The 18,276-nt window shown below is 45.3% G+C and overlaps 1 protein-coding gene across 2 annotated transcripts; it reads right to left on the bottom strand.

The window, feature by feature from the left end:
- Positions 1-548: 548 nt before the first annotated feature.
- Positions 549-16,786, bottom strand: LOC115392297 (cytochrome P450 2F3-like). 2 transcript variants are annotated; one of them, XM_030096885.1, is made up of 11 exons: positions 16,625-16,786; positions 15,572-15,734; positions 14,872-15,024; positions 14,630-14,790; positions 12,362-12,430; positions 12,189-12,293; positions 1,977-2,112; positions 1,372-1,457; positions 1,048-1,149; positions 824-965; positions 549-733 (listed from the first exon to the last, which is right to left on the bottom strand). In XM_030096885.1, the coding sequence occupies exons 1-11, from the start codon at positions 16,784-16,786 to the stop codon at positions 549-551; spliced, it is 1,464 nt and encodes a 487-aa protein (XP_029952745.1). The 2 variants fall into 2 exon arrangements, with proteins under 2 accessions (XP_029952745.1, XP_029952746.1); XM_030096886.1 differs by having other exon boundaries at positions 1,977-2,100.
- Positions 16,787-18,276: the final 1,490 nt, after the last annotated feature.

Genomic DNA, 18,276 nt, shown 5'->3' with positions numbered 1-18,276 from the left:
ACACATACACACATATTCTTAGAATTGTATGCATAGACTTTGAAAAGCCTCTTCTTAGTCTGATTTTGTCTACAAAGTAAACCTGACAGGTAGAAGTCAAGCCTGTTATCCCACGAATGTAGACAGAATTAACAGACAGATGACAAAATAAATACACAAACTGAGCAATCAGCAATCCACCCAGTGTTCTGGGCTAGAAACTTTACACAGCAGTTGGCATTTCCAGTTTTTTTTTTTTTGTGGTGTGACATTGCTTAAAATGAAAAAAAAAAAATTGTATCTCCAATTCCCAAGAAATGTACATCACAGAGATACATAACAGAAAACAAGGGACTCAAAATGATGGAAAATGTCGAGAGGCACAAATAAATCACACGCCAAAAGTAAGAAACCACGTTAAAACACGTTCACGTTTGTTTAAATTATTTTCAGGCTTGAGATAAACAGACATGAAGAACTACATTATTTCATGTCACATGATCTACTTCATCTTCCCGTTGAGCGGTGCCTCGTGCACTTCCTCTTCCTCCCGGTGTTCGCGCACCGCCTCATTGGGACCTGAGCTCCACCCTCATGCGATACGGTCTGGTCGTCAAGGTGATCCCGTAGACCGGAGTGAAGTCTGGTTCTCCTGCGTCTTCGGGCCAGATGAACCTGAACTTCCTCAGCAGAGTGACCAGGATGAGGAAGAGCTCCATGCGAGCCAGACCCTCTCCGAGACAAACCCGAGGACCTGAGGACAGAAATCAAATCAACCTGCTGGATTTGACAAAAAACATCACAGATCCTCTTGGAATGCGCCAAAACGCTGCTGGTTCAGGACCTGCAGAGAAAGGCATGAAGGCCTCCGGCTTGAAAAACTCTCCCTTCTCATTGAGGAAGTTCTCAGGGGTGAATTCATGGGGGGACTTCCACTGGCCTTCCTCGCTCAGCACTGAGCTCAAATTCTCCAGGATAATGGTCCCCTGAGGAAAACGCAGACCAAAAGAAAGGAGCGGTGAGAGTTTTGCGGCACCTCGTGTTTTCCGAAACCTGCTGAACTCTTACTTTGGGGATGGAATATCCCATGAGCTCAGTGTCTTTGGTGGTGTGGTGGAACACGCTGAGGGGGACGGTGTTGGCCATCCTCTGCGCTTCATGGATCACAGCCTGGATCAAAAACGACATATTCACCTGTTTGCCAGAGTTGCATGTTCTCCCTGTGCAGGTTTTTTCTCAGATGGCCAAAAACATGGATGAAACAGTCTGGGAGAACAATGGATGTTTAATCTGTCTTTTGTATATTCTATTTTTTGCAAGGCTCCTAATGAACGTGGATTTTGACAGATTCATGGTTGAAAGAACGATGTAAAGCATGATTCTGTCCAGCACCTGTATGTAAGGCATGTTGTGTCTGTCTTCATAACAGGCCTGCTCCTTCCCTTCCAGCACCCGGTCGATCTCCTGCTGACACTTCTCTGAAGGCAAACAGCACACAGCGTGTCCTTTATTCTCTAATAGAAAATGCATTGATCACCGCTGTTGTGGGGAAGCAAGTCGATCACATATGAAGGATACAGATAAACAGAAACAAGGCAGCAAAAACACCCAGGCATGTCTGAAGAAGTGAAAACCACAACTGTCACGGTGCAGAGGTGGAAGGACCCACGTGCAGGCAGATCAGAAACTCCTTTATTTCGAAGACAGAGGAACACAGGAACAAGCTGAGTTGGTGCAGGCATGAAAACACTAACAGAACGCGCAGACAGACCCACAAGCAACCAGCGGGGACAAGCAAGGGAAGCAGGCTTAAATAGAGGGAAAGACAGGTGCAACACATAAGGGCAATAAGGAGGCAGGAGACAGGCAGGAGCAGACACCAACAGGTGGGGCAGGGCAAGCACAAGGGACAAAATGGGCCACGAGTGCCCCCATATGGCCGCAGGGGCACAGGGCGTAACGACGACAGGAATTGGCAGAAAATGCTGAAGTCGTACCTTGTATGTGTGGTTTGCTCAGAAGGTGAAGGAAAGCGGAGAGCAGCGTGTTGGAGGTGGTGTCAGTCCCAGCGGCGAGAAGATCCAACGCCAGAGTGACCAGCTGCTCCTCTGAAAACGAAGACTCGTCCCCTCTCTGCGAGGTGAACACACTGCGGTTCACGTCTTGACTGATATCAGCGGAAAACAAGATCTTCACTTCAGCTTTGCTAATTTGTTTAGGATAATCCCAGTTCTCTGAGGAACATCAGCTATTCTGAGCAGCATGACTCCATGTTTCTTTGTTGTTAAAGGGGTCAAACATATGACCCGTGGGTCAAAACTGGCCTAAACATGGGTAAAGTACAAAGATAGTAAACAGAATACAGAGAACAAAACGATCATGAAATGCAATACATAAAACCAATAATCAGTAGAATACAGAAAATAAAAAGTAAAAAAAAAATAAAAAAAAAAATATATATGTGTGTATATATATATATATATATATATATATATATATATATATATATATATATACACACACACACACATATATATATTTTTTTATTTTTTTTATATATATATATATTTTATATATATATATATATATATATATATATATATATATATATATATATATATATATACACACATAAATTAGAATGAAACCAGTCAGAACGAGGCAATGATACAATTAAAACATAAAACAAAGACTAAAAATGCACCAACAACAAAATTGAGCTTTAAAAATGTTCATCACCATAGTTTTAAAAGTTTTTATGTTGTTTTCTTTTCTTACAGCTAAAGTTAACTTGGTCCACAGATTTGCAGCCCTGAACATCACTGCTCTCTGCATTGCACCTGTTTGAGCCTTTGGAAGTGATATGTAATCCGCCATATGGCGCCTAGTCAAATGATTATGGTGTTCATGAACATACGGAATTTTCTCATAAAGAGGCTTAGGTTTCATTTAATCCCGTATATTCTGAATTTTTTTTTTACAAGATTCTTCTGTAATCTCTTCTCCACATGTACCCATGAGAGACTCTGATGCATATATGCAATGTGTATCCGAAATGGACAGTGAAGAACCAACTGTGCAGCTTTGTTTTGTGAATATCTTTTTTTTTGTGGTACCCGACCACAGGACTGAGCAATAATCCAGATGAGATAAGACTAAATACTGGGTGACATATTTGACTGATGAGCCTTTCATGAAGTAGGCACGTCGTCTAATAACAGAAAGAGCTCTTCCCATTCTTGTCACAATCTTTTCAACATGACTAGTCCAGAATGTGATGTAATGCGCGCTGCCGCTGACCTGATAGCCTTAAGTTTCGTTTTGTCCGCCATTACTCCGCCAGATGCTTAGTGAGCAACAACTGACCAGGATCTTCCAGAAAGTAAGAAAAGACTGGCTTCTAGCACTGCCACAGCTCCACACAGACTCCACCAGGTAAAAGAAACTTACATTTTACTTGAGCGCTACTAAAAGAGCGAGGAAGGAGTTCCCCTCTTCCGTGCACGCAAGCCACAGGCACGAGTGTTTCACTAAACTGTGTTACACCCAAGGCCTGCAGGGGGCACTGTTTCGCACAAAACGTGCAAATTCCTTAATGCACCTTTAAGGTGAATGACAAAAAGTTTCTGTTCTTTGATTGCTTCCTGGAGTCTACAATCATGCACTTCATTTTACTAACGTTTAGTGCGAGTTTGTTAGACTCCACCCATTCAGATACATAGTCTAGATCACTTTGAAGCGTATTATTTAAGATATGCAGATTCTCCGTACCGTAATATATAGTTGACTCCTCGGCGTACATAGCGACAGAGGATCTTTTTAAGATAAAAGGAAGATCATTTAAAAAATTGAAAAACACAGAGGACTGAGGCAGCTACCCTGTGGAACTCCACAGTCTAGCCTCAGGGCCGAAGAAAAGCTACCGTTAAAGTGTACTGTTGGAGCCATTTACAAATTGTTTATTCTGTGCATTTGATTACAGTAATTAAGTTGTTTAAAATAATAATATATTTTGTAAAGAGGTTCATGATCATATTTTGTATTGTTTTGTGTGTTTATTATTTATGCTTTTAATTGCTAAGTGAAGCTCCTTTTGACGCCCTGCAGTTGGTCACGTGAGGCGCATGGTTTATTCATGTTCAGGGGCACATGCGCAGTGTCATACAGTGAATTGGAGCAGGACGAGGAGCTACAGTTTTCTGACCGATTGGTTGCGTCAAAGTTTTTTGTTGTACTCCTTAGGTTTTGGCAGTAACGGATTGTGTTATTTTTGTGGCTTTATGGTTTAATAAATGGAAATCGTTTTTATATCCGTTTTGCCCTTTTTTCTTAATTGGAGTGGATTTTGCGCGTCAGAAACTTCGAGTCCTGCACAAGTGGCGAGGTAAAGTTTTTTTTTGTAAGATATCTCGCCACTACATTTGTCAGAAAACTGCTCCAGAGCAAGAGGATTTATCAAGAAAGGACATGGGCTTAATTGGATACATGCTGCGCTGCTTGCAAATGATCGGGAGAAATGGAAACTTGGAAAAAATGCTGCTGCTGGATTATTAAGGTCATCTGTTGGATCGGGACCAAAATGGATCGTCACAAGAAGTGAGCAAACCTTCAGGTATGGAAGAACAAGAGCTTCAGTTACAGTTATTGGATATTTATGAGTGACTTTCATCAATACATTGCTAAAGGTGCATGGAGATTTTGGTAAAGCACTTAACATGGAGCAATCAGAGATGGAAAAAGATGCAAAAAGAGTGTCGAAGCTTACTCATAAAGCATTGGAGGAGAAGCTTAACCAGCTTAAAGGAACAAGGAAAGCTAGGTTGGGCTGTCTTACAAAAGGAATAAAGGAAATTGAAGTTCTTATGGAGGATGATGATAATGCTGACAAGGTGGCTGCAAAACTAAATGATTTTGCAAATGCTTATATGGAGTTCTGTGCAGTGAATAACAGCATTAAAGGACATCTTAATGATGAGGAACTGCTCAGTGATCAGGAGCAGTGGTTTCAGCCAAAGGTCATTTACCTGAAAACCTTTGTGGAGAAAGTGAACAGTTGGCTGGATGAAGTTAAAAGGAGGTCTGAAGAAGCTAAAGCGGCTGATGAAGAAATTGAGCCAACAGACAGTGCTTCATTGATGTCGTCTAAACATGGCAAAAAAAAGAGTGGCAATGTATCTGCTGTGGAATCTTCAAGTGTGTCTTCTACTACATCCTCTGCCAGGCTCAAGGTGGAAGCTCAGAAGGCGGCTTTACTAGCACGTGCTGATGCGTTGAAATTGAAACAAGAGCTTGAGAAAGAGGAGGCAGCACTTAAGGCAAGAAAAGAGGAACTGGAGCTGAAAACACAAATTGCTGAGGCTGATGCAAAGCTTGAGGTGTTAACTGTAAAGGAGCCAGCTCGTAGTGCTTCTGCAGAACCTGTGGATGGAATGGTTGCTTATCTAAATGCTGCACGCCGAGGGTATGAGGGCAGCATCAGATCTGTGCAGCCAAATCCAAATAGAGATTTCAATACCTCCACGGGGCCAGACATTATGCAAAATGCTGCATCTCAAATGGGTTCAAATACTGTGAACAGAAACACTCGGCCAGATACAGATTCACATGGACATCCCAGTACAGGACAAAACAAAGTTGCTAATATTGGGGATTTACTGAGTGTCATGCAGCGTCAAAATGAAATCACAGAACTTCTAGTCAAGCAACAGAAGGTGTCTACTCTCCCGCGATTGGATATTCCCATCTTTGATGGAGATCCTTTAGAGTTTGGTTTCTTTATGAAAGCCTTTGAGCATGGAATTGAGGAAAGAACAGACAGCAACAGAGACAGGTTGCATTTTCTTGAGCAATACACCCGCGGCAGACCAAAAGTTCTAGTCCGGAGTTGTGCGTATATGGATCCAAACAGAGGCTATACAGAAGCCAAGAAGCTTTTGAACAAGCATTTTGGAAATGACTACACCATTGCTTCTACTTACATTGAAAGAGCACTGAATTGGCCTGTCATTAGGTCAGAAGATGGAGAAGCTCTCACTGCATTTGCTGTGTTCCTTGCTAGTTGTTGTAATACAGTAGACAGCATGGAGTACATCGAGGAAATGGATAGTCCCACCAATATGAGGGCAGTCATCTCCAAACTTCCCTTCAAATTAAGAGACAAGTGGAGGGGGGTTGCTTGTGACATCCAGGAAAGAACCGGAATGAGAGCTAGGTTTGCTGATTTGGTTAGTTTTGTGGACAAACAAGCGAAAATTGCTTCTCATCCATTGTTTGGCAACATACAGGATACTGCCTCATTCAGGGATGGTAGTAAGCCTAACCCAAGAAAGGAAAACACAATAAGAGTAAAAGAGAAGAAAAACATATTTGCTATGGATGTAACACCAGTGTCAAAAACCACAGATCAGGTCAAAACAGCTAAAGAAAACACTGACTTCACAAGCAAAAAACAGTGTCTCTTCTGCCATAAAGTAGGCCATAATGTGGATGTATGCAGATTTCTCAAAGAAAAACCTCACAAAGAAAAACTGGAGTTTCTCAAAACGAATGGGCTGTGCTTTGGATGTTTGTCACGGGGGCATTTGAGCAAAGGCTGTCAGCAAAGGCTTACATGTCAAACATGCTCTCTGAAGCATCCTACCATTCTGCACTTGAACAAGGAGGTAGCACCACCCCCTGGTGGTGAAAGAGAGAATAGCCAGCCACAGGCAGCACATTCACTGATTCCAACTGATAGTGAAACTTGTGGTTACACTGGGGCCGGAGAAGCATCCTGTGCAGTTTCTATTGTGCCAGTGAAGGTCAGGTGCATAAAAGGTAATAGGACAGTTGTAACCTATGCATTCTTGGATCCAGGCAGCACCGGAACATTCTGCACAGAGCAGCTGATGAAAGACCTAAAGGTAACAGGAAAAAATGGCAACATATTGCTCCGCACCATGGGAAAGGAGGAGTTAATCAACACGCACATTGTCAAGGGGCTTGAAGTGAGCAGTTTGGAGGGAAATGGGTTTGTGGAGCTCCCTCAAGTTTTCTCACAAGCAGAAATTCCAGTCAAAAAAGAAAACATTCCAAAACAAAGTGATGTTGACAAATGGCCATATTTGAAAGAGGTTCAGCTTGAACAAGTTGATGCAGAAATTGGTTTGCTGATTGGAGCAAACGTCCCAAAGGCGCTTGAACCATGGAAGGTGATTAATAGCATGGGAAATGGGCCGTATGCCATAAAAACTGTTCTTGGCTGGACAATTAATGGACCTTTGTTCAGAGAGGGAAACTACTGTAAAGGTGATGCTGAATGGCCTGAGGTTACAGCGAATAAGATCTCAGTTGCAAGGCTGGAGGATCTTACTCAACAGCAAATGAAGTATGACTTTCCTGAACACCATTTGACTGGAAAACTGGAGATGTCTAGTGAAGACAGAAAATTCATGGACTCTGTTTCACAGTCGGTGACATTCATTGATGGCCACTATAGCATCAGTCTACCCTTTAAGGAGAAAAATGTTGTATTCCCAAACAACCGTGCTGTTGCAGTACAGAGGATGGTGAGCCTGAAGAAGAAACTATTGAGAAATGAAAAGTTTCATGAAGAATACAAAAAATTCATGACTGAAATGCTGGAAAAGGGATACGCTGAGGAGGTCCCCAAGACAGAAGTGGATGGAAACTGTGATCGGAGATGGTACATTCCGCATCATGGGGTGTACCACCCAACAAAGCAAAAGTTACGAGTGGTGTTTGACTGTGCGGCCTCTTACCAAGGCACTTCTTTGAACTCCTGCTTGCTACAAGGTCCTGACCTGACCAGCTCCCTCATTGGTGTGTTAACAAGATTCAGGCAGGAGCCAGTTGCCTTCATGTCTGATATTGAAAGCATGTTCTATCAGGTCAAAGTTCCCAAAGAAGACACAGACATGCTCAGATTTCTATGGTGGCCGCATGGTGATCTTAGCCAGGAACTGAAGGAATATCGCATGGTGGTTCATCTGTTTGGTGCAACGTCGTCACCAAGCTGTGCAAATTTTGCATTAAGAAAGTGTGCTGAGAATAATCAGGAAAGTTTCAGCTCAGAGGCAAGAAACACAGTGCTGAAGAACTTTTATGTTGACGACTGTCTCAAGTCTGTTGCCACTGAGGAACAGGCAGTTGCTCTCATTCAAGATCTTCTGGCTTTATGCCACTCAGGCGGCTTCAAGCTGACTAAATGGATTTCCAACAGCAGAACTGTGCTTGCGTCATTACCTGAGGATGACTGGGCTAAGGAAATCAAGGAACTGGACATGAGAAAAGATCAACTCCCTGTTGAAAGGGCTTTGGGAGTTCAGTGGTGTGTGGAGTCAGACACGCTGAAGTTCAGAGTCATTATTCAGAACAAGCCACTGACAAGGAGAGGAGTGCTTTCAATGGTGAGTTCAGTATATGATCCACTTGGAATTCTGGCTCCACTCATCCTTCCTGTGAAGCACATTCTGCAGGAGCTGTGCAGAACAAAGCATGCTTGGGATGACAACATGCCAGAAGCTCTCTCTCTACAGTGGGAACAGTGGGTGTCAACATTGCAGCATTTGGCAGAGTTTCAGGTGGAGAGATGTTTGAAACCATCTAACTTTGGTGAGACCATATCAGCACAGCTGCACCACTTTGCGGACGCAAGTGAGAAGGGATATGGTACAGTCACCTACCTGGTCTCCAGAAACAAGCAGAACCAGACACACAGTGCTTTTGTTATCGGAAAAGCCAGGGTCGCGCCTCTGAAACCAGTTACCATACCTCGACTTGAGCTCACAGCTGCTGTCGTAGCAGCAAAAATGGACATGGTAGTGAGAGAAGAACTGGATCTTAAACTGAAGGAGTCTGTCTTTTGGACCGACAGCACTTCAGTCCTTCAGTACCTCGGAAATGAGAGTGCAAGGTACCACACATTTGTTGCGAATCGAGTTGCTGCAATAAGAGACAAATCAAAGGTGTCTCAATGGAATTTTGTGAACTCCTCTGCCAATCCAGCAGATTTTGCTTCCAGAGGACTTGCTATGAATGCCTTTCTAAAGGCAGAAACCTGGATCAGGGGTCCAGACTTTCTGACAAAGCCAAAATCTGAGTGGCCAGATATCCCGCTCAGCATGACTCAGCCCCTCAGTTGTGATCCAGAGGTGAAAGAAGTCTCTGTTTGCACACTTTGTGTCAGTGAGAATATGGATGCAACCTCCCAACTCATTAAGCATTATTCGAGTTGGTATCGCCTTAAACGTGGTATTGCATGGTTCCTCAAACTGAAACGCATGTTGAAGCTCTTTGCCCAAAAGAGAAAGGACGTAAAAACATCTCTTGAAGAAAGAAGACTCGATGAAGAAAGTCAAAGGATTGAGCTTGAGAAACAAATGACGGATTTCAAGGTTTCATGTCCCAGCCAGTCCATCTCTGTGAGTGACATTACAGAAGCTGAGTTGGAGGTGGTCCGTTTCAGTCAAGCTAAAAGATTCCACAAAGAGATCACCATGCTTCAGGAAGGAAAGTTAATGCCAAAGGACAGCTGTCTTTATCAGCTGTCACCTGTCATTCAGAATGGCATATTGAGAGTTGGTGGCAGGTTGAATAAGTCCGCAATGCACGAAGAACAAAAACATCCTGCAATCTTAACCAAAGATATGCACATCACTTCTCTCATTCTCATATCAGTTCATGAAAATCTTGGACACAGCGGCAGAAATCATGTTTTGTCAAAGGTGCGGCAGCAATTCTGGATATTAAGAGCACATTCAGTCATTCGGACAGTTCTGGCAAAATGTGTAACCTGCAAACGGCAGCGTGGAAAACCAGGAAGTCAAATCATGGCAGATCTACCCAGTGAAAGACTTGTACCTGACGAGCCGCCATTCACAAATGTTGGCATGGACTATTTTGGTCCTTTTGAAATTAAAAGAGGTCGGACCATGATAAAGAAGTATGGTGTGGTTTTCACCTGTTTAACAATGAGAGCAGTGCATATTGAGCTTGCAAGTTCTTTGGACACGAGTTCCTGTATTCATGCACTGCGCAGATTCATTGCTCGCAGGGGGCAAGTCAAGATGATTCGTTCTGACAATGGAACAAACCTCGTAGGTGCAGAACGTGAGCTGCGAGAGGCAGTGCAAGCTTTGAATGGTGCAAAGATTCAAGACACTTTGGTAGCCAAAGGCATCACTTGGAAGTTCAATCCTCCTGCAGCGTCACATTTTGGTGGTATTTGGGAGCGGCAGATACGAACCATAAGGAAGGTCCTCAACTCAGTTGTGAAACAGCAAACAGTCGATGAGGAAGGGCTGCAAACCTTGCTATGTGAAGTTGAAGCGATCCTAAATAGCCGTCCCATTACAAAGGTTTCCAGTGATCTAAGTGATGTGGAAGCTTTAACTCCAAATCACCTGTTATTGTTGAAAGCCAAAACACCATTACCACCAGGCGTCTTCGACAGGAGTGACATTTACTCCAGACGCAGGTGGCGGCAGATCCAGTACCTGAGTGATTTATTTTGGAGACGCTGGACCAAGGAGTATTTGCTGACTTTACAAGAGAAGCAAAAGTGGTGTTGTCCAAAACGGAATACCACTGAAGGTGACATTGTCCTTATCATTGATGTCACAGCCCCGAGGAATTCATGGGTTATGGGTCGAGTGATTGAAACATTGGAGGACAGTAGAGGATACGTTCGACAGGCGAAGGTGAAGACCAGCACAAGTGTTCTTCTTCGGCCTGTTTCCAAGCTCTGTATGCTGCTTGAGGCTGACATGTAGCTTTCTTTTACATGTCACAATAGAGACAGTGGTAAAGGCTGGTCTCCAACGGTGAGTCATGTTCTGGAACCTCTGACTCCATTTTCTCTTTTTTTTGTTTTTTTTTTTTTTGCACACATCCACCAAAAAGACTGTTGAAGAGTTCCTGTTGTTACTCAATTTATTCTGGTTTTAAGGAGGACGAAGTTCCTATATGGACAATATGTTGTTTGTTTGAAGAAATATTACTTGTATGGCTCTAAGAACTTGTAATGAGTAATTGTTTTGTAGTTCACAGGCACAATTAGGGGCCGGGATGTTGGAGCCATTTACAAATTGTTTATTCTGTGCATTTGATTACAGTAATTAAGTTGTTTAAAATAATAATATATTTTGTAAAGAGGTTCATGATCATATTTTGTATTGTTTTGTGTGTTTATTATTTATGCTTTTAATTGCTAAGTGAAGCTCCTTTTGACGCCCTGCAGTTGGTCACGTGAGGCGCATGGTTTATTCATGTTCAGGGGCACATGCGCAGTGTCATACAGTGAATTGGAGCAGGACGAGGAGCTACAGTTTTCTGACCGATTGGTTGCGTCAAAGTTTTTTGTTGTACTCCTTAGGTTTTGGCAGTAACGGATTGTGTTATTTTTGTGGCTTTATGGTTTAATAAATGGAAATCGTTTTTATATCCGTTTTGCCCTTTTTTCTTAATTGGAGTGGATTTTGCGCGTCAGAAACTTCGAGTCCTGCACAAGTGGCGAGGTAAAGTTTTTTTTTGTAAGATATCTCGCCACTACATGTACTGATTGTAATCTATTTGTTAAATAGCTATTAAACCACTTAAGTTCAGAGAACAACCAGAAAAGCTATATGCAGACAGTTTGTCCAGCAACAAGTTGTGATCTATCACATCAAAGGCTGCGCTGAAATCTAAGAAGACCGCACCAACATAATTTTTTGCACCATCTGAGAAGGGGTTAATTTCTCCTCCCACTAACGATTGAGAGACTAATGGACCTTCAGTAGGAACAGGGTCTGTTTTTTTCACTCCGGAGGATTCAAGCATAGAGAAACCACCTCACCGTCTCCGACTTCCATGGACACAATGACCCTGAAGGCCGGATGGAGGCCTGTTACCAGCTGAAGAGAGACTCTATCCTCTGGGACGGCTCACCGGCACACATAAACTCTTAGATTCCAAGCTCACTACACATACGCATGTCATACTCCCAAACCACACTAAGAATCTGGGTTCTGCAACTGGCTTCAATTGATCTTTGAATGCTGAAAGTGTCATTGCTCTTCTTCAATCAGCACTGGTCAAATGAAGACTTGGAGTTCTGTCTTTGCGTATTTATGTGTGGGTTTTTCCCATGTTACTCTGGTTTCCTTCCACGGTCTAAAACATCTGTTTGTGTGGTAAATGAAGCATATAAGATTCATCTGAGTTCACACCTTCTCCAGTTCATCCAGGTAGGCGTCGACTAAATCTCGAGGATCTCCGGGGACTCGGGTGGCTTTGTGCTCTCTCAGTAGCTGACGGACAAGAGTTCGAAGAGCCTGCAAAACACAAGTCACAATATGAGGTTTGTCCAAATTGACTGATGAAGAGTTACTTTCAAGGTTACCTCATAATTCGTGATGACTTTCCTGAAGGGCAGCGGAAGGTTTTGAATTATGGGTAAAGAGTCATAAAGCTGGAGAAAAGAGAAGACAGACAATCATTTTATTTTACAATTCTGTAGTCCATCCATCCATCCATCCATCTTCGACTGCTTATTCGGGAGTGGGTCACAGGGGCAGCAGTCTAATCAGAGATGCCCAGACTTCCTGTCCCCATATATTTCTCCAGCTCATCCAGGAGGATCCCAAGGCATTCCCAGGCCAGCCCAAAGGCATAGTCTCTCCAGCGTGTCCTCGGTCTTCCCCAGGGTCTCCTCCCGGTGGGACATGCCCGGAACAATTCCCCAGGGAGGCGTCCAGGAGGCGTCCTAAAGAGGTGCCCGAGCCTCCTCAGCTGCTCCTCTGGATGTGGAGGAGTAGCGGCTCTACTCCGAGCTCCTCCCTGGTGACTGAGCTCCTCACCCTATCTCTAAGGGAGTGCCCAGCCACCCTACGGAGGAAGCTCATTTCAGCCACCTGTATCCGGGATCTTATTCTTTTGGTCATGACCCAAAGCTCATGACCATAGGTGAGGGTAGAAACGTAGATTGACCGGTAAATTGAGAGCTTCACCTTTCGGCTCAGCTCCTTCTTCACCACAACGGACCGACACAACGACCGCATCACTGCAGACGCTGCACCGATCCGCCTGTCAATCTCACGCTCCATCCTTCCTCCGCTCGAGAACAAGACCCCAAGACACTAAAACCCCTCCACTTGGGCCAGAGTCTCTCCACTGACGGAGCGGGCAAGCCACCGGTCGAGGACCATGGCCTCGGATTTGGAGGTGCTGATCCTCATCCCTGTCGCTTCACACTCGGCTGCGAACCACCCCAGTGCATGCTGCAGGTCCGGGTTCGATGAAGCCAACAGGACAACATCATCTGCAAAAAGCAGAGATGAAATCCTGTCCAACATGCACCGGGAACAGGTCCGACTTACTGCCGGCAATGCGGACCAGATTCCTACTCCGGTCATACAAAGACCGGCCGGCCCTTAACAAGGGGCCCTGGACTCCGTATTCCCGGAGCACCCCCCACAAGACACCACAAGGTATGCCGTCGAACGCCTTCTCCAAGTCCACAAAACACGTGAACTGGTAGGGCAAACTTCCACAAACCCTCGAGCCCCTATGGAGGTATGGAGCTGGTCCAGTGTTCTATGACCATGACAAAAACCACATTGTTCCTCCTGGATCCGAGGTTCAACCATCGGTCAAATTCTCCTCTCCAGTACCGTGGAATAGATTTTCCCAGGGAGGTTGAGGAGTGTGATCCCGCTATAGTTGGAAAACACCCTCTGGTCCCCCTTTATAAAAAGGGGAATCACCACCCAAGTCTGCCAATCCAGAGGCACCGTCCCTGACCGCCATGCGATGTTGCAGAGACGTGTCAACCAAGACAGTCCCTGCACATCCAGAGACTGAAGGTACTTGCAGCGAATGTCATCCACCCCCGGTACCTTGCCGGTTCCTGTCATCTGCTTCAGGACTCCCACGAGCCAACAAGGCTCGATAGGACTCCTTCTTCAGCTTGACGGCAGCCCTTACTTACGGTGTCCACCACCGGGTTCGGGGGTTGCTGCCACGACCTTACGACCACAGCTCCGAGCAGCTGCTTTGACGATAGAGGTGGAGAACATGGCCCACTTGGACTCAATGTCCCCAGCATCCCTCGGGACATGAGAAAAGCTCTCCTGGAGGTGGGAGTTGAAAATCCTGCTGACAGAGAGTTCCACCAGACGTTCCCAGCAGACCCTCACAACACGTTTGGGTCTGCCAAGTCTGTCTGGTTTCCTCTTCTGCCAGCGAATCCAACTCACCACCAGGTGGTGATCGGTCGACAGCTCTGCTCCTCTCTTCACCCAAGTGTCCAAAACACGTGGCCGGATGTCAGTTGACACGACAACAAAGTCGATCATCGACCTCCGACCTAGGGTGTCCTGGTGTCAAGTGCACTTATGGACACGCCTGTGCTTGAACATGGTGTTCGTTATGGACAGACTGTGGCTAGCACAGAAGTCCAACAACAGAACACCACTTGGGTTCAGATGAGAGAGGCTGTGTGACCCAATCACGCCCCTCCAGGTCTTGCTGTCGCTGCCCACGTGGGCTTTGAAGTCTCCCAGTAGAACAACAAAAAACAGCACCACATTCGTATTACTGTAATGAGAATGCAGTTTATCTGATTTCAGTGTTTGGATTTCACGTCTTGCTTCACTGATGAGAAACTCACCATAGCCCATGGTCCATTGAGGATCTTGGTGTTCTCAGTTATGCTTCGAATAAACACTCTGATAAATTCATCATTGTATTCGAAGCGAGTACCAAACAAAACCTGGCAGATGACGTTGGAGGCCACATTATGAAACATAACTTGAGGACTCAAAGTTTTGCCTGTAAAAGACATGAAAGAAAACTTAAGCATCAGGAAGCTTTTTTCTTTTCCTGCTGATTGTAGCATAGCAGATTGTGTACCGATGCTCTGTTCCAGGGTTTTAATGGTGTACTGAAGCTCCCCAAGAATTCTCTCCTCCATTGAATTTTTCCCCAGTCCGAAGTTTCTGAGAGTCATCAGGGAGAAACGACGGTGTTCCTTCCACGCGGCGCCATAATCTGCCAGAACCACTCCTGCAACAGACACTCAAGGACTTTAGAGAGAAGAATACAACACCGTTTAATCAACCCTGCCACTTTTACTGAGCTTATACCAATAAGAATTCCACTAATTGGAATTACATTTGGATTTAAGTGGGCAAAACTGCAATCGGGATCATTTAAATGTTCAGTAAATACAGTGAAGGCATTTATATGCTGACAGGAAATACACAAGAAGAGCTGTCCAAACTGAAAATACACTGTTCTGGATGCTGCAGGAACCATAAAAGTGGATTTGCCCGTTTTTGAAGAGATTTGAGGTTCATTCAGAGTGACGAGTAATTCATCCTAAACTTCACCTTCTTCTTTTTTTTTGACTCCACCTTGTAAGGACTGAAGACTTTGCCTGCATTCTGATAAACTGCATTCTAGGCATGTCAGGTTTGGCTGTATTTTCGTCCTGATGTCTGATTCTGACCGACAGGTTTTCAGTGGAATGAACTCTGACACAGGTATTGCTTGTTGTTGCTGCAAAGTGGTTGCATAAGGTCGGCGTGAGGCTTTGATTTGACCTCTTCACCTTGACACTTGGTGATAACATTAATGAGCATGTCCTGAGGTCGTCCAGCAAAATCTGCACCCTTGATGATGATGGCTTCCTTGACGGCCTTCAAGCCGTTGAGGACCACGGCCCGCCGGGGGCCGATGTAGAGACTGTGGACATCTCCGTACAACTTCCGCAGCTGGAAAGGAGCAAGGTGACATGACAGTTTGAGAAGAACTCAGCTCAGCAGTTAAAAACAGGATTTGTTGATGTCCACAAAGTGCTTCCTTTGAGGTAAGTACAAGGTTCAACCTCAGTGAAGCTGCTTATCTCGCCAGATATCACTGACATTTTAATTCAGTGGCGTAGAAACTCAATGCTGTCCTGGAAAATTCTAAAATTTCAGTACATTTCTCTCACATGGAAATCAGGAGTATTCATTATCTTACATTTGTGGTTTGCTAGAGTGGACTTGTGTTTTTAAATGGCATCACTTATGCACACTGAGGTGCTCTTTCAAAGCAGAAAAGTGAGGAAATGTCAAATCAGTGATGTGACACTTCCTGCAGGTTTCAGTATATACCATCTCTAACCCGATCCTGTCGCAGCACTGCAAAGATCTGATGACTTCTCTAAAGCATAAACAGTTGCAATGATTGTTTGATGATTGTGTTTCAAACTTTCTTCTGTATGAAACAGCAGGAGGGAGAAAAAAGTCTTATATTCACTTCCTGCTTGATGTAACTGGACACTGGACAGGCAGGTTCATATATACCTGTCCAGCAATAACAAAGCTTCTCTCACATCATTTATTGATTCAATTTGAAAATAACTCAGTTCAGGAGATTGTTAAATGCACTATGTAGACGAAAGGCATTGGCTTTATCAGCTGTGGTTCATCGACAGTGGTAAAGTCCAGTGTGTGTGACCTGCAGTGTTGGTTGGATCGGCTCCAGCTTTGCAGATTGCATACTTTAAATCAACAACAAAAAGCACCAACAGAAATGTTGAATAACTCCAGCTTGTATTTAGTATTTTAAAATGTAATAAATACACAATGCATTTGCAATCACTGGAGTAGTTTCTTACCCTCTCCAAATCCTTCAGGGGGTTCTCAAGGCTCAGGTGCAGGAGGTTCCCCAGAAAGGGGAGGACAGGGGGTCCGGGTGGGAAGTTCTTGGGCCTCCGAGGTTTGAGCTGATAGATGACGATGCAGATGCAGAGCCACACCAACACGATGGAGAAAAACATGGCTGCAATCTGTGTGGCCCAAACTGAGCAGGTTACATGTGAGAGCTGCTTTTTAAAGGGCAGCCCAGTCTGTGGTGTCTGGTCACGTGGTGACAACATCAGGTATTTGTAGGCGCTGTTCGTGCCCTATGCATGATGGGAAATGTATGCCAGAATGAAATCTCATTCATTGAAGTTATACCGTGGTCTGGAGCATCATTGGGGATGTAATATTGGTGACGAGGATGGAGCTTCCTCTTATGCCTCTTCCTCAGTTCCTCACTCTGCCGGGCGAGCCGCCGATCCCCTGGACTCGATGGTATGAGTCCTTTCAGACTTTTATTACCGCCGCCAGGCGAGCCGATGCCAGTGAAGCGCGGCTAGCCCGGGAACCGAGGGATAACGCATCTTCTGCACCCTCGGACCGGCAAAGAAGTACCAGGACTGTGTAGCTTTACCGGCCGGACATTTCGCGGCTCCATAGAGCATTATCGTCCGACAGATCGCTTTCCGACAGCGCAGAGAGAAACCAGGTGAGCCCGTTCATCAGTACGTCATGGACCTTCGATGTTTGGTTCGGATGAGTTTATTCGCGATCAGCTGGCGGAGCATACAGCTGATCTGAAACTACGTGAAAGACTGCTCATGGCACCGGATGATCTGCCCTTATCCAATGCAGTGGAGATGGCGTTTCAGCTGGAGACGACTGCGCAGTTAGCATCACGGCTAACGCGTGCGAACCCAGTTTCATCACACTCGGCTTCACTCGCACAGACAGTGGCCCCGGCGGCTCCGCTTCCCGACCCCACTTACCCCCCTGACGAGCTGGAGGTTAATGTCGCGGGTTACCGGAATCACTCAGCGTGCCGACCCTGCGGGAATTGCGGCTCATTGTCTCACCCCACACGTGCACCGGTCTGCCCAGCCATAGGACAGAGGTGTCAATGCTGTGGGAAACCCAATCATTTTGCTAAAATGTGCCGCTCAGTGCCAGCAGCTACAAGAACCCAGCGCCACTCATCTCGCCCGTCCAGTCCGACCACCATCCATTCCGTGGGCTCAGCCTCCAAGCCTCTCTCCTGGTGCACCGTGGAGCTGGATGGTGTGTGTTTACCCCTGCTCCTGGACACAGCTGCCTCCAGGTCCCTCCTCAGTGAGTCCACAGTCCGCCAGCTCTTTCCAAAACACACTATTAAGGCAGGAGCGGTTGAACTGTATGGGTATGGACACTCTAAAATCAACATGATCGGCACCACCACCTTTTCTGTGAGTTATAGCTCAAGAGTCCTCCCAGCCTTCACGTTCCAGGTGTCCAGCCACAGTGCCAACCTCCTGGGGTTTGACCTCTTCTGTGCCCTGGGATTCTCCATCACTGACAACCTCGGTGCCATCATCCTGACAGTGACGACACCGTGGCAGCAGCGTTGGCCATCGCTTTTCACCGGGCTTGGCTGCCTCACCGCCTTCAACCACCAGCCGCTCATCGACCCCACGGTGCGCCCCGTCATCCA

Source organism: Salarias fasciatus, chromosome 7 (assembly GCF_902148845.1).
Source record: "Salarias fasciatus chromosome 7, fSalaFa1.1, whole genome shotgun sequence".
Classification (NCBI taxonomy): Eukaryota; Metazoa; Chordata; class Actinopteri; order Blenniiformes; family Blenniidae; genus Salarias; species Salarias fasciatus.
This window is presented reverse-complemented; position numbering and strand designations above follow the sequence as displayed.

What these genes read in the sequence shown, in the direction of transcription:
- LOC115392297 (XM_030096885.1), bottom strand. Translation starts at nt 16,786, where the DNA reads ATGTTTTTCTCCATCGTGTTGGTGTGGCTCTGCATCTGCATCGTCATC. An exon ending in TCAATGGACCATGGGCTATG is followed by an intron (nt 12,431 to 14,629) that starts GTGAGTTTCTCA and finishes TCTTTTCTCCAG; the next exon opens with CTTTATGACTCTTTACCCAT. An exon ending in TGGGATATTCCATCCCCAAA is followed by an intron (nt 966 to 1,047) that starts GTAAGAGTTCAG and finishes CGTTTTCCTCAG; the next exon opens with GGGACCATTATCCTGGAGAA.